General features: G+C 51.9%; 6 protein-coding genes across 6 annotated transcripts; 3 read left to right on the top strand and 3 right to left on the bottom strand.

Annotated features, from left to right (window-relative positions):
* Window positions 1-46: 46 nt before the first annotated feature.
* On the bottom strand, window positions 47-1,267 carry J4E82_007185 (uncharacterized protein; the record flags this gene model as incomplete). Its single annotated transcript, XM_051733432.1, has 1 exon — window positions 47-1,267. The coding sequence occupies one exon, from the start codon at window positions 1,265-1,267 to the stop codon at window positions 47-49; it is 1,221 nt and encodes a 406-aa protein (XP_051586755.1).
* A 773-nt stretch (window positions 1,268-2,040) lies between these two features.
* Window positions 2,041-3,471, top strand: J4E82_007184 (uncharacterized protein; the record flags this gene model as incomplete). The annotated part of the gene is made up of 1 exon (XM_051733431.1): window positions 2,041-3,471. The coding sequence occupies one exon, from the start codon at window positions 2,041-2,043 to the stop codon at window positions 3,469-3,471; it is 1,431 nt and encodes a 476-aa protein (XP_051586754.1).
* Window positions 3,472-3,695: 224 nt separating this feature from the next.
* On the bottom strand, window positions 3,696-6,762 carry J4E82_007183 (uncharacterized protein; the record flags this gene model as incomplete). Its single annotated transcript, XM_051733430.1, has 7 exons — window positions 3,696-4,150; window positions 4,199-4,353; window positions 4,424-4,516; window positions 4,571-5,354; window positions 5,402-5,675; window positions 5,723-6,268; window positions 6,322-6,762. The coding sequence occupies 7 exons, from the start codon at window positions 6,760-6,762 to the stop codon at window positions 3,696-3,698; spliced, it is 2,748 nt and encodes a 915-aa protein (XP_051586753.1).
* A 1,404-nt stretch (window positions 6,763-8,166) lies between these two features.
* On the bottom strand, window positions 8,167-9,199 carry J4E82_007182 (uncharacterized protein; the record flags this gene model as incomplete). The annotated part of the gene is made up of 7 exons (XM_051733429.1): window positions 8,167-8,437; window positions 8,486-8,559; window positions 8,607-8,752; window positions 8,801-8,829; window positions 8,879-8,917; window positions 8,974-8,999; window positions 9,047-9,199. 7 exons carry the CDS (start codon window positions 9,197-9,199, stop codon window positions 8,167-8,169), a joined length of 738 nt encoding a protein of 245 aa, XP_051586752.1.
* Window positions 9,200-9,567: 368 nt separating this feature from the next.
* GUF1 (Translation factor guf1 mitochondrial) lies at window positions 9,568-11,562 on the top strand (the record flags this gene model as incomplete). The annotated part of the gene is made up of 1 exon (XM_051733428.1): window positions 9,568-11,562. One exon carries the CDS (start codon window positions 9,568-9,570, stop codon window positions 11,560-11,562), a length of 1,995 nt encoding a protein of 664 aa, XP_051586751.1.
* Window positions 11,563-12,668: 1,106 nt separating this feature from the next.
* Window positions 12,669-15,376, top strand: J4E82_007180 (uncharacterized protein; the record flags this gene model as incomplete). The annotated part of the gene is made up of 5 exons (XM_051733427.1): window positions 12,669-12,742; window positions 12,800-12,918; window positions 12,982-13,170; window positions 13,231-14,119; window positions 14,173-15,376. The coding sequence occupies 5 exons, from the start codon at window positions 12,669-12,671 to the stop codon at window positions 15,374-15,376; spliced, it is 2,475 nt and encodes an 824-aa protein (XP_051586750.1).
* Between the last annotated feature and the right edge of the window lie 290 nt (window positions 15,377-15,666).

The raw sequence follows: 15,666 nt of genomic DNA, 5'->3' as shown, positions 1-15,666 counted from the left end.
GACTTGCATAGGTAATGCTCGTTGAAGTCTTCAATCATATCATTGTTTATGAACAAGACCTTTCGTCAACACTGCTGATGAGACTCCATGCATCACTATCCTCGTCTCTCTTTCCTAGGATGACATATTCATCTTCGAAGTAGTTCCCATACTCCCGCTCTTGACCAAGATCAGCTTCTGGACCCTGTTCGTCCTCTTTCACTGTTCCTTGTAGCCTCCCCCAGACAACCTCGTCGTGATCGTTCTCCATATCCTCCCTCAATTTTCCACTAACCCACTCCACGATACTACACCTCTGCACATCCTCCGGCGCTGGCACCTCCCAATCCATTCCCACACCAAATTCCTCACAACAGCATTCGTACAGCATATGGCCCCAACACGGCCGTGTGCATGGCTCCTCGCAGTTCTCCTGACACGCGTGCCCGTAGCCGAGGTACCAACACCCAGACATGTTCCTATGCCATTGCCAAGTATATTCGCCCCACCAGTCGAAACCATAGATGATAGGCAAGGCTGGCAGGTTGCGGCTACGGCAGCGCTGTCTGAGATTCTCGGACGGTGTGAGGGCGCAGGCTAGTGTGAGGTGCGCACGAATATCCGAGAGACTCGTGGGTAGGGTTGTTTCGTGGGAGCTTGCGTAGGGCGCTGTGAGGATGGTGGCGCTGGTACGACCGGGACGCGAATCGTTGCGCATCGTATGCGATAAGACTGATAGTGGTGAAGGGCTTGTAGGTTCACCGTATCTGTGTATACGATGTTCCTTGACTTGTCGCATTTCTGCGATACGCCGTCGTGCCCAGGACCCGAAATCTTCGCCAGCCATTATGTCTCCCTCATTGTAGTATTCGAAGATGTCAGCGTTCTTGCCGAAGAGGTAGTACACAGCTATGTCGTCTATGCGCTCCATGTCTATTTCAGGTGCCCAGTCGGCGTCCCAGTCGCCCTCCCATTCTCGGCTTTCTATCTGCTTGTACGGATCCTTGGATGCTGCTACTCGAGCGAGTGGAGCTTTATCGGAGCGACGACGCTTGTTGCCGCTATAGATGCGCTCAGGGTATCTCTTGGAACGTTGGTAGGTGCGGCGGGCGGAACGAAGGTCCTTGAAAGGGTGGTCTGAAGTCCGGCCAGCGGCATTCATCGCAGGTTCTGAAGGGAGAGTAACGAGACCAAAAGGGAGGTTCGTGTGCGTCTCTTCGGTCTCTGGGGAACAGACTGAACACCAGGCGCCATAGGGACCTGCCCATTCGAGTGTCTTCTGCTTCATTCTGGGGAGGTCGAAGGGTAGTCCTGAAGCGACTTGCAGACCAAAGGCCTAGCTGTGTAAGTTGGATGAGGATTAGCCGTCATTATAGCGATCCTTGGTGGCTATGCACGATGCTGGGCATAACAGCACAAGGCATCCTACTATCCTTGGAGCTTCGCCCTTATGCGATAGATGAGGGCGCATGGCTGTGCAAAAGGGCGGAAGCGGACGAGGTGCTGCTAAAGGATTCAGCGATGACATTAGTCTGTAATCAATACGCATATGCGATTTTTGCCACTTGGTGCACCCCCGAGGCTCCGACAGTTGTTGTGCCCACGCTGGTGGTGAGGATTGCTGTCGAGGGACGGTTGGGACAAAGCTGTTGCTGAGCCGGAGTTGTACGGGAGCTTATCTCCGAGGCTATGTACAACCACGCGTCCTTCTCAATAGCTTTTATACTGCGTACATGCATTATTACGTCTCGATAGATTTGTCAAGGAGCATGAATCGCATCCTTCCAAATTCTACATGCCACTAGCGATTTATATGATACCCGTCACGATGCCATTTCCCTTACTGGCGGAATTGCTTCATCTACCGTAAAGATCGGCATCAACGTTCGCGCCGGCTAGCCTTGCAATGACGCAATGTTCGCCATGCGGCTATACTCCAGACCGTTGAAATACAGACACATCCCAGAAGGTATCGGGTTTCTAATAATCGGATCCAGCCTGGTCTAGCGATTGTATACTTTTCGTCGGTTCAGACGAAGCTAGGAGAAAGGTTTGCCTACCATGTCCTCCACTACGGACTCCACGATTCCCCTCTGGATCGACAACCAGCCCATCCACACCAAGACCACCATCCCGGTAACCCAAGCTACATCCAAGGAAATCGCTCACTACGCCTCCTCTGCATCCTCCACCGAAGCGACTCAAGCCGCCATCTCCTCGCTCTCCGCCTTCAAATCATGGCGTTCAACCTCGCACACCACTAGACGCGCCCTTCTCCAACGTGTCGCAACGCACTATAGCACCCACGCCGACGCTCTCGTCGCCACGCAAATCGCAGAAACATCCTGCACAGAAGCCTGGGCGCGTCAAAATGTCAACCTATCAATCTCATACCTTAACGAAATCGCTGCGCAAATAAGTTCTGTGAATGGCGTTATTCCTCCAACCGAGAAGCCCAACACCCAGGGTTTTGTGTTCAAAGAACCAGTTGGACCGGTTTTGTGTATCGCGCCTTGGAATGCAGCGCTCGTTCTTGCAACGCGGGGAATAGCAAGTGCGATCGCAGTAGGTTGTACTGTGGTCTTCAAAGCAAGTGAACTATGTCCAAAAACCCACGGACTCATTACAAAAGCCTTCTCAGAAGCGGATTGTCCCGCTGGTGTGTTGAATCAGATTCAATGCGGACGGGAAAGCGCAGCAGAAGTCACCGAGACGTTGATAGCGCATGAAGCCATTCGCAAAATTGAATTCATCGGTAGTGCGGAGGTGGGCAAGAGGATCATGGGGATTGCAGCGAAGTACCTCAAACCCGTATTAATGGAACTAGGCGGGAAGTGTCCGGCGATTGTACTCGAGGATGCAGAGTTGGAAGAAGCGGCGAAGCAATGTGCTATGGGTGCGGTATTGCATCATGGGCAAATTTGTTTCAGTACCGAGAGGATCGTCGTAATGGAGGGTGTGGCGGAGAAGTTTAAGGGACTACTCGCTGAAGCTATGAAGGGAGCCGAGGGTCCAGCTGGATCGGCGGTATCGGAGAGTATCGCAAAGCATGCTGAGGATGTTATTCGGGATGCGCAGGAGAAGGGTGACGAGGTTCTCGTTGGAGGCGTTGACGCTACTTCTTCGAGCAGCGGGGTTGTGCTCAAGCCTACGGTCATCGTCAACCCCTCGTCGTCATCCCGTATACTGGACGAAGAGACCTTTGGTCCTTCCGCATCATTATACGTCGTTTCCTCAGACGAAGAAGCCATCGCGCTGGCGAATCGCTCTGCGTATGGTCTCAATGCTACTGTTTGGACACGCGACATGGGACGCTTCATGAAGATGTCGCGAGAACTAGAGTACGGCCAAGTCCATGCCAACAGCATCTCGGTCTACACTTCGCCGACTGGGAGCCAAGGTGGTGTCAAAGGAAGTGGTTTTGGTCGGCAGAACGGACAATGGGGACTAGACGAGTTCGTTGTCGAAAAGTTTGTCACTTGGTGTGGGTGAATAGAAAGCCTTGATGTGTCAAGAAGAAGAACACTTTGAAGGGGTGAAACATGCAAATAGGGCACAAAAGCTGGGTTTTGACGTTTTATTGCTTGTAGTGATGGCTACGTCGTACCTATACGTACAGAAGAGCCAAACACAGTTCAAACATTAGCACGTGGGTGAATTACTATTTCCTCCGCAATTTTCTTCGTCCTCCCAGCAATACATTCTTCGAACAAAGCTTACCAGGTAAATGTCATCAACTGCGGGTTAAGCACAATAGGCAGTAAAAAGTGGAAAACAACCACAGTACCCATAGGCCAAACAGCGATAAGTTCTTTGATCCTCCAGTCCTCTTGCAGCGCGAACGCCATAGTGATCATAGTAGCGGTCATTCCAAGACAGAACATGAAGCTCCACTTGAACTTCCTCAGTACTCTGCTGATGGCAACAAAGAAACTAACGCGTTCACTCTCCTTGGACGTGGAACCCCATTCGAGCGGCCAGCTGAAGAAGTGAGCGAGGAGAGCCTGTGAAACATGCAGGGAGATGCCGCCGAGAAAGATGGTGAGGAGAGGGATCCACTTCATGTTTGTCCAGAGGCCACGGAAAATGTTTTCTTCTTCGATGCGATGACGAAGGACGGCGAGGGCGATGTTGCCGAGGACACTGAAGACGATCACAATGGCGAAGTATACTGAGAGGTGTTAGAGAAGTGCACAGTGAAGGATTGTAGAGAACTTGCCGCGGAAGGAGTTGATGTAGTAATGATCAAGCCATCCGTTGAAGAAACCGATCAAAAAGTAGTTGAGCATAGTAAGTGCCCATGAGCAGCCGAGAGCATAGTAAGTACCGATATAAGCCATGATGGTAATCTTGGATGCAAGAGGCATGTTGGAGCTAGTATTGAAAGGTTAGCTAGGAACGTATACGAAGACAGGCTCGTCGTAGCCCGGAAAGGTGTACTTACAAGATAAAAGTGCGGAAGAGCTTCGTAAAAGGACCTTTGGTGAGCCAGTAGACCAAAGGGTTGAAAATGAGTTCGTTGCAGCCGTACGCGTATCTGGAAGATCTGTGTTAGTATTTGCTTGAGAAGATAGAAACGGGTAAATCATACTTCTCCCATCGAGCAAGCTCATCATACACAGTGAGGGAAACACCCTCCTTAAAGCCATCGCCTTTGTATGAGGCTAGACGAATGATATAACCCACACTCTGAAGTCGCAGACTCATGTCAAAATCTTCAGACACCGTCTCCTCGGACCAGAACTTGTCGTACTTGTTACCGTTGGCTTCCGTGACTTCGTAGGCGATCTTCTGCACCGCTTCCCATCTCAGAACAGCGTTGTGTCCAACAAATGGCGCAACATCTCCGCAAGCCACGGCAAATTTGATCATAGTGTAGATCATGTTAGTGAAGAAGGTGATTCCGTTCTCGAAAAAGTTGTTGGTGACGTTCATGACTCCGGAGGAGTATTGCAGGATGGCAACTTCCTGGCCCTGCTCCATCTCGCTGACGGCTTCGAGCACGCAGTCACTGGGTACACGGGTGTCGGAGTCTACCAAAAGGATGTAGTCACCAATACGAATGTTGCCATCGGCCCAGGCCTCGCCTTCATGTTCAGTCATAACTGCTTCCATGACCTCCTTGTAAAGAGCATTTTCTTCAAGCTGACTCCAGCCTTCTCCACGTGGCTGTTGTGCCATAAGGTCTTCGACTCTGCAGCTGATTCGGAGGGCATAGTTCATGTTGGATGCCTTCTTGAACTTTCCAGGTCGGACGAAGGGTTTCGCTCCGTGCTCACCTTTAGGATCGTGCCTTGGGCGGGCGACCCAGCCAATACCGTGCTCGTCGTAGAATTCCTGTCGTTCTTGCGCCTCTTCGGCTCCGAGAAGTTGCACTACAACAGATTAGTGTAGCTAGATATGTACTGGTGCATGAACTCACTTCCGTCATCATTCACGAAGATGTTAGCACTTCCTCCCTGCAACTCATACGTGGAAATTGCTTGCTTCAGCGATCTCACTGTGGGCTCGATGACAGTGTGTAGACCCTCCTTGTATACAGGCATTTGCACTGTAACGTGTGGGAGCGGCTTGCCAAATGTATCACGGTTGATTTTCCTGGGCGCTTTGCCTGAATAATATCGGCTGTTCGATTTCATCTGGTGAGTGGGCCCACAAATCTGGGCAAGATTGCCGACGAGAGCTTGGAAAAAGAACTGGCAAAGTCAGAAGCGTAAACACAGATTGTACGGATATATCTTACTAGTGAGAGCCAAACCTGGGCAGGTAGACAGATCAGGAAGAGTAGTCGAAGCCAGTGTTTGGGAGCTTGGAACTCTTCAATAGCAATCTGCCTGCATCCAGAGCCGATAGCAGCCGTCAGTAGAAGGATTGACAGTCCGCAATAGGCTGCTTGCCACATTTTCATGTCTCTTGGTTCATCTTCTTGACCGTCACCCGAATAGAATCCGTCGTCGTATTCCTCGATTATAACCATGGGGTTCTTGCCTAGTGCCTTTTCCAGCTCCAAGTCCTGCGCATCATAGCCATACTCAGCGCCGCACATCATCCTCATCAAGCAGTTGATGATGAATTCTGCACGTTCGAGCGTCAACTTGGGGTCGTCTTGCCACACTATCAATATGCCTCGTGAAGCAACAAATGCAGCCGACTGACCCCTTTGACAGTACGGCAAAGCTTCAAAGTCTGGCACGACCTGCAACCGGAGACCGGTCTGGATTTGAACATATTGGGCCTGGGTCCGCTCAAGGATGTATTTGATCACCCTGGTGTTGACAGTCATGGCACACTAGACACGTTAGTGATAATGATCTGGATATGGTGTGCATATGCTCAGCTTACCCTGACATTCAATTCTGTGACTGCCTCATAAAGACCTGTGCCATCGCTTTGCAGCGCAAAAGGCGCACAGGAGTAGCTGCCTTTCGATTTTTTCATAAACACGCCTTCGCCAGCGTCGCCAAACGTCCATACTCGCTCTTCCTGTTTGGTATGGAGCCAGTTCGCCAGTATCTCGGCCTTGACATCTCGAACGGCATCTGAGCTTACGGTGCTATTGCTACAATTGATGCTACCAGATGAGTGAGATGAATGAGCGCTGGATGGGCCAAGTTGCATAGGTGTGAAGCTTGCCGGCTTGGATCCAGATTCCGTGGATTCGTTGCTAGTCCTGGTTTTTGGTGCAAGAGGATTCTCCGGCGGCGGCCTTGCGTTTTTTCGCGCATCGTCGCGCGATCGAGAGCTTTCACCCTCATTGCGAGAAATTAAATCTTTCAAGGCCATTGCTAATTCTAGAATGATAATAGGTAGCGACGGAAGAGAAGGTGAGATTTTGGAGGTCAGGAGGTAAAACGAGGCACATATCGAAATCGAAAAACGGAATGGTTCTGAAGCCAGTGCACATCCAGTCAGAAAATTAAACACAGTATCATAAGCGACTCACGATTCTGTGGACAATTCTGCAAGAATGGCGTAATGTATTGCGGGTCAATCGGTCTTCTGGCAGTTGCTTAGATTCAGGTTGTTTTGGAGGGGCCATGCGAAATTGGGTGGACTTGAAACTTGAAGGTGCCACAGTACCCAAGATAACAGTAGTCTAGCTGCGCTATAACAGGCAATCGTGTCTGTATTCTGTTACATATGCGCTACCATATGGTTTCCTCATTGTACAGAGCCAGTGGCGACAGCAACTGAATGTCCATCCAACGGATTTGCTTGTGGAGACACGGCGCACCACCATCACCAGCGTTGAGGCTTCATCGGATTGGGAGAGCCAGTAGCCTTGAGAGGTTATCCAAAAAAAAAGACTCAACTTTGGGTATAAGTGCCAAATGCAGCCGAGGCGTGCAAAGACGTTGAGTTGGTCTGGCAAATGAGAGTACGAAGACATAGCATACGGCCGTGCGTAGGGTGGGACGATACCGACCATGACAACGTGGGTAACGAGGCGATAAGGAAATATCGCACATCCGAGAAAGCCCTATGCCCACTTTCCATACGTACATGAGAAGACATTCGTCATGCCTAATCACACAAAGATCGATTACGTACGATGTGCTATGGGCATGCGGATCCTTACAACATCGGACCAGGCGCATACGAAGAGTTTTGAAATTCCGTCATAGTTGCAGAGCCGACCGCGTAACCATTTGGATATCCAATTTGAAGTTGACAAGAACTAGTGACTTTGTTAGCGAGACCCTGCGCCTGACGAGTGCGCATCGCTGATTCGCAAGGAAAGAGTGGTAACACCACCAACACATCTATGAACCAAAAGAGAGCGAAAGGAAATTATGTACGAGCAAACAAAGCCACTGCAACCACGAATCACTGCCCAACTACCAGGATGGGTGCCGTTGCAGCAAGGAACTCATGAAGACCTTTGAGGCCTAGGCGCACGACCAAGTTTGGACATGCTGGCGTCTGGAGGAACGCGAGGACAGCTGTGTAATTGACATTGGTGTATGAGTGTTATCGTTCGGGACATGTTGGGAAATGCTGCAATCTTGTTCTTGGATGCCTGAAATACATGCCGCAACCCGTGTACACCGTGCGCCTGGGTGAAGAAATCGGGAACCGAGATATTGGAAACAATGAAGAAAGTCCGGAAGCTCAAAGACAATTAGGTTTAGTCGGCAAGCCTGAAAAATTAGCATGTCGCTCCTGTAGCGGGTAAAATGGTTCCACTCACCTGTAGCTCACCAGAGTGTCTACACGATGGTTACTAGTGCTGAAGCTTCGCAGCTGCACCTTCTCCCCGTTTTTGATTTCTTTGGCGTCGCTGTCACCCCATTCGAGAGGCACCTCAGAATCAGCATCAGCATAAACTAGAACGTTGAAGGTACAGTTTCCGTCGAGCATGGGCAGGAAGGTCACTGATGCTGTGATCTGTCGAAATACAGACTGGATCTCGGCCTGGATCTCGGCTTCGGTCTTGTCTTCTGATGCTTCGCCAGCGCTAGGAGCTATTAGCATATGGTCAAGAAGGGTCAACTGGCGCACTCACTCTGGGACAGAATTCTCTTGATCCGCCGTTTGTTTGGAAGATTTTGCCTTTGTGTTCTTCCCGTAAATTTGAACCTGGACGCTATCAGAAACTGGGATGTAGCGTACTTTGCATGACCTACGTCAAACTGCCAGCGCTCGACATGCTCGCCAGTCTCTTTGCTCGTAATGACAACGACAAGCTTGGAGATCTTGCCCCCATACATCCACTCCTTCAACTGACCCATGATCTTCTTGATGTACGCCTTGACTTGGTCATCGGCAGTCACTGTGAGGGTTAGAGAGAGGCTGACAGTCGAGCTGGCAGGTCACGTACCCATCATGGTCAAGCCATACTTCTTTACTCTGAATGTTGTTAGTGGAAGATTGGCGCTGTAGTGTGGGACAGGCTTACGCGGTGAAGTCCTCAGCAGGGTAAACACCTCTTTGAAAGCTTGGCAGGGGTCAGTCATGTAGAAGGAAGGCGCCGTAAGAGGACTCTATTCTTACAGTATGGTATTGACGGAATACTCGAACTAATTGGGGTAAGCGTAGGATGCGATGCTTGGCTCGACTGACTTACGAATTCGTTGACGACTTTGGAAGAACCCTTCAGGGCAAGCTTGTGCACCTTGGAGGAATCACTCTTTGAAGACTTGGACTTGGAAGATGTCTTGGAAGATGTCTTGGAAGATGTCTTGGATGAGGTCTTGGACGAGGTTTTGGGTGCAGACATGGTGGCGGTGGTGGGCGGTGAAGGTTGGCTCAGGTTTGTTTCCGGGTTTGTTGATAGGGTAACTGCAAGCTGGGGAGCCTGACAGAAGAGGAAGCGACGAGACAGCGCAGTGAGGCCGACGAGTGAGGGGCGTAATTGGTGGCCGAGTAGGTGGGAAGATCAGAGGCAGGCCTAGTATGCTTGTGGGGTCGTAGTTGGGATGGAAGAGGTCTGGTCTGGCGGTGGGTCCCTGGGCGGCGCAGATGCAGGAACCGCCCGTGGCCGCCGATAAGATAAGATCAAATCAAAAAAGTCGTCGACACCATCGCCCGAGCGACGAGCAGCAGCAGCAGCAGCAGCCAGGCACGGATTCGACTTCATGCCCACTCATGCGATCATGCGTTCGAACTGCGAGCAGCCTTCTGCACGGCTGGCGGACGCCTTCTGCCTCTGCCTCTGTCCGCGGCAATGGCTTCCCGCTTACCTCACGCCTGCTTGAGCGCCTGCCGCCCCTCACCAGACGGTATGCGCAAGCTTTCCGCCCCCAGGGAGAGCTCGAGAAGCGCATCGCCCAGATCCCCATCGACCGGTACCGCAATTTCTGCATCGTCGCCCACGTCGACCATGGCAAGTCGACGCTGTCGGACCGCCTGCTGGAGATTACGGGCACCATCCAGCCCGGCGGCCAGAAGCAGTTTCTCGACAAGCTCGACGTGGAGAGGGAGCGTGGCATCACCGTCAAGGCGCAGACATGCAGTATGATATACACACACGAGGGGGAAGACTACCTGCTGCATCTGGTGGACACGCCGGGCCACGTCGACTTCAGGGCCGAGGTGTCGCGGAGTTATGCCAGCTGTGGAGGAGCGCTGCTGCTGGTGGATGCCAGTCAGGGCGTGCAGGCGCAGACAGTCGCCAACTTCTACCTGGCCTTCGCTCAGGGCCTCACGCTGGTGCCGGTGCTGAACAAGGTCGACCTCCCCCACGCCGACCCGCCGCGGGTGCTCGAGCAGATGCGCGATACCTTCGAGCTTGAGCCGAAAGACGCCGTACAGGTCTCAGCCAAGACTGGCCTGAATGTGGCAGCGCTCCTGCCTACCGTCGTTGAGAAGATACCCGCTCCAGTCGGCGACCTGAAGAAGCCTCTCCGCATGCTCCTCGTCGATTCGTGGTACGATGTATACAAGGGCGTTATCTTGTTGGTGCGCATATTTGATGGCCAGGTGCGACCTGGAGATACCATACGTTCCTTCGCCACCAAGCTCAAGTACATTGTGGGCGAGGTCGGCATCATGTACCCTGACCAGACGCCCCAGACAGTACTAAAAGCCGGCCAGGTAGGCTACATCTACTTCAACCCCGGTATGAAGCGCTCGCAAGAGGCCAAGGTCGGCGATACCTACACCACTATCGGGTCCGAGAAGCTAGTAGAGCCATACCCGGGCTTTGAGGAGCCCAAAAGCATGGTCTTCGTCTCCGCCTTTCCCACCGACCAGGACAACCACGAACATCTTGAAGACAGCATCCAGCAGATCGTCCTTAACGACCGCAGTGTCACCTTGCAAAAGGAGTCATCCGATGCGTTGGGAGCAGGTTGGCGCTTGGGCTTCTTGGGCACACTGCATTGCTCCGTGTTCGAGGATCGCTTGCGTCAGGAGCATGGTGCAAACATCATCATCACACCGCCCTCCGTACCCTTCAAGGTGGTGTGGAAGGACGGCACCGAGTCCATCATCACCAATCCTAACGACTTCCCCGACCAGGACCAAGCACACTTCAGAGTGCAGGAAGTCCATGAGCCCTACGTGTCTGCCACCATCACTATGCCTGACGAATATCTTGGTGAGGTCATTAAGCTGTGCGAGGCCAATCGTGGTGAGCAAAAGGAGCTTACCTTCTTCACTGCTACCCAAGTCATCCTGAAGTACGACATCCCCCTGTCGCACCTCGTCGACGACTTCTTCGGCAAACTCAAGGGCTGCACCAAAGGCTACGCATCTCTTGACTACGAAGATGCAGGCTTTCACAAATCTTCCATCATCAAGCTCAACTTACTTGTCAACGGCTCCCCAGTCGATGCCGTGTCGCGCGTCCTGCACACATCACAGGTCGACAAGGTGGGTCGTACATGGGTTGAGAAGTTCAAAGAGCACGTCGAGCGACAAATGTTTGAGGTCATCATACAGGCTGCAGCTGGCAGGAGGATCGTGGCGCGGGCTACCATTAAGCCGTACCGCAAGGATGTCCTCGCCAAGCTGCATGCTAGTGATCTCAGCAGACGGCGTAAACTGCTCGAGAAGCAGAAGGAGGGTAGGAAGAAGCTGAGGGCTGTAGGCAGCGTTGTTATTGAGCAGGAAGCGTTCCAGAAGTTCTTAGCCAAATAGTAAACCAATATCCGTCTCCGCTCGACCTTTGTCTTCTCGGTGCTGATCTCCTAATTGTGGGCTCTGGACAGAATTCGCTGTCAGCCAAGACGCCCGCTCGTTCGCCAGGACGGCTTGTCCGATAATTCCCAACCAATATGTGGGAGCCACAATGGTGCAGTACCCCATGTGCATCGCCCCCGGAGTTTTCGTATCTGCTGCAACGCATCCTTCCCGCCTAAAAGCAAGTATTGAATCGCCGGCCAAACCTTCCAATCACGAAAGGTTCGCGACCATGTATCTGCTCAGCCGTTTCGGCTACTAGCGAGTCATCTCGAGTCCGGACAACTGGTGGGATGCTGAGCCCGTGCGGCGTATCAACGGCCTCGATCTCGTGCTTGATCGACGCTAACAGGTCCATGACATCAGCGGGTCATCGAGATCGCAAGTATCGGCTGTTTTCACGAACCACTCGGCTTGCTTTACAGCTCGCGTACCTGACAGCAACGATTCCTAGCAGACTTTAGTGCAGCTTCAATCCCTCGCTAATCTGTGCTGAGCCTGGTGTCACGGTACTGGACCATGGGTTGCATGATACTTCGGACGGTACGCTTGGGGGAAGTGTGCAGCCATGACGTTTGGCTCATCGCTAAGTCGCATTCGCATAGGAAGCAGAAGAGACTTCCGAAAGAAGTTTGTGCGCCTCATCGCACGTACAATGAAATTCACACTGCGAAAATCACCGAATCTCAGCTGGCATGCTCATAGATATACTTCATCTGACAGGCCGTTGGCGGTAACCCCAGTGTCTAGCACATGTAATGCATCTTGACGACGCTCGCTAATCTCTTCAAAGCCTAGCTGACCATGTCGATATCAAGGATGCTATGAACTTTCTAACGGCACGCTTGCGACGATCCTGTAGGTATGACGTTAGGGTGATGGCCAGACCAGGAGGCCTGGGACGGGCGGGCAACATGGGCAAATGTCTAATCCAAAAGACGTGCCGCTCCGGGCTGCAACGCCTCCGTTGATATGAGTTTGGGTCGTTCCTTGCATTTGACAGCTCGCAGGACGGTCTCTTCAACCTTCTTCCCTCTTGCGTGACTTGTTGAGGCTTCATCAAAATGGCGAGATTTCTAGGTCTCAGAGGTCGTAGTCTAGCGAGCGCCATCAGCATCACGTGCGGACTTTGCTTTTTGTGAGTTACGACCCTTTTGGGTGCCTTGCAGATTGTCTGTAGACTAATCCGTCAAAGATGTTTCGGCTATGCCCAGGGTGTTATGGGCGGTCTCTTGACCGTTCAGCAGTTCTTGGACAGATTTCCTCAGGTCGACATTGTGAACGAGAGTTCGTTCCACAATGCGTGGGTCGCAGGTACGTCAAACTGATCTTCATCAACACATGGTACTGGGAAATGCAGGGTCCTGACACATGCAGGTCTTACCGTTGGAACATGGCATCTGGGCTGTATTGTCTCAGCTATCGCGACAATCTTCGTCGGTGACTTGCTTGGGCGTCGGCGCACACTCATCCTCGGCCTTACCTTCTGGGTGATTGGCGAGATTATGCAAACGTCTTCGTACAGCTTCCCACAATTCATCGTTGGTCGCGCGATCGCCGGTTTCGGTGAGCTCCCCCATATACAGCAGAATGTAATTCGAGACACGAGAACTGACGTTGTGACAGGCAATGGCTTCACCACTTCGACCGCCCCCGCGTACCAAGCAGAATGCGTCAAGTCTCATCGCAAAGGAACAATCCTTATGATCAGCGCAGGAGCGTTCGTGTCCGCTGGCATTGCGCTTTCGTACTGGTTCGTCTTCGGCTTCGCGTACATCACCAGCTCCTCGGCATCATGGCGCGTCCCCATTGCCTTACAGATCATGTTTGCGCTCCCAGCCATCGCAATGCTCTTTGTTCTTCCTGAGTCTCCTCGATGGCTGATTCTTACCGGACGCGAACAAGAAGCATTGACCGTCCTTGCGGCGCTGAATGATGACGAACCCGACAGCTTCGAGACCAAGGACGAATTCCTACAGATCAAGGATGCCATCTTGATTATGGCGCAGGGATCAAGCGCGGGCATGTTCTCCAACAAGGAGCGCAGAGGCTTTCACCGTGTGGTGTTGGCATACTTTGTTCAGGTGTTCCAGCAAGGTACTGGCATCAACTTGGTTCTACAATACCTTTCGTGGATCTTCCTCACACGCATGTCTTATGAGGGATGGCTGGCTCGTCTTCTGGCCTCGTGCTCAGCGACTGTGTACTTTCTTGCCTCGTTCATCGTCGTCGTTGGTATCGATCGCTTCTGGGGTCGTCGCTCACTCATGATGTTCGGCGCTGCGGGTATGTCAGTATGCATGATCCTTATCACTATTCTGCAGTACTTGTGGTCTGAGCATAGCATGCAAGCTGGCAGGATCGCCAGTACCGTTTTCCTGTTCATTTTCTCGGTTTTCTTCGCCATCGGATGGCAGGGTATGGCCTGGCTGTACCAGGTCGAAATTGTACCCCTTCGAATCCGTGGGCCTGCCAACGGACTTTCGACAAGTGCCAACTGGTTGCTTAACTTTGTGTAAGTTACTCTACTGATCTGGTTTTTCTGATAACATTACTAACATTGGATAGCATTGTTTTCATCACGCCGATCGCATTCCAACGCATCTCCTATCGCACTTGGATCATTTTCGCAGTCACTAACTTTGCCATACTTCCTCTGGTCTATTTCTTCTATCCTGAAACTGCCTTCCGGTCGCTTGAAGAAGTCGATGTCATCTTTCAGCTCGCACATGATGCGCCCGGCAACCCTTGGCTCACCGCCGTTGGCTTCTCCCAAAGCGAGCCGCTTTGGTTCGGGAAGAAAGACCCTGAAAAGCGACTCAATTTCAACTACGCAAACAGCTCATGGCACAAGAGACTCGTAGAGAGCATATTGAGTCGTGAAAGTGGCAGTGGAAGCAATACCAACAGTGGTACCACTGAAAAGAGACCTTGGAGTAATGGTGAGAGTCCGGATTCTGATGAGACAGCCGCGCCTACAATCGCGCGCGAACGGAAGAGGTCAGAAGAGTCACCTGTGGATCCTCGACTCCACCGTTCACCACCGCTCAGTCCAGCAACGACAATGACTACAACAATCACCAGCCAAAAGCGACCTCGCAGGAAACTGCAAAAGCGCAACAGTAGCGCTAGCAGCCTGGTCAGTCACATGAGCCAGTCTCAGCCACCACCACCTGTCTTTGGTCTCTATGACAACAGTCTTCCAGCGGAAACGCATCAACCAACCATGCCACACCACCGCCACACTCGCAGCACGTCTTCCGACTCACTTAACTCTGTACGACCAGAATGGTGGACTGACGACCTTACCCCGATACCAGTGGCACAGCGCAGTAGATCCTCAAGCAGAACAGGTCACGCGATGGAAACTCGCGGTCGACCTTCATCCCGCATCTCTCAAAGAAGCCTGTCGAACAATGCCTTGAATCGGCTCGTAAACCGCGATTTACTCGCCGAACAACAGCAGCAAACTCTACCCCGTAGAGCAGCTAGTAGCTCGTCTTTCCAACATCAGGCCAACGACTACCGCCCTGATGCCATCACAGACCGTGAGAGTATCGACTACCCTGGCATACTAGGTGGCGAGGAGCGGGGAAGAGGTAGAAGTGGCATTGTGAGGACGCAGAGTGAACGGGAGACATACCTCCCCGATGGAGTTTACGAGGTTGTTGAGGGGAGGGTGAGACAGATCAGTGCGGGACCTGCTAGCAGGCCCGGTAGTGTGGGGAGTGGGAGAAAGTACTCAGCTAGGGATGCGGGATTTGCGAGATAACGTGGCGTAACAACTGAGAGTTGAGCAACTGGATGGCGTTCTTTTCAAAATCGATGGCAGGGTCACGATATTGGGTCTTGGCTTGGTCTCCTGTTTGAGTAATCATGATGTTTCCTTTGTATCTTCTACTAATTGTTCTAACACATTGTAACATATCGCTAGCCTTTATGCTCATTTACCAATACTAAGCGATAGCTATTAGTAACCTAAGTATGTCGGGTTTCCTTCATTTACGTAGTTACATGTATGTCTTCACAAATCTTTCGTAACCAGTCAATGCATAGATGCTT

Source organism: Alternaria postmessia, assembly GCF_024291825.1.
Source record: "Alternaria postmessia strain BMP 2775 chromosome Unknown scaffold_47, whole genome shotgun sequence".
NCBI classification, from domain to species: Eukaryota; Fungi; Ascomycota; class Dothideomycetes; order Pleosporales; family Pleosporaceae; genus Alternaria; species Alternaria postmessia.
Note: the sequence above shows the minus strand (reverse complement) of the source record. Positions and strands in the feature narration are given on the sequence as shown.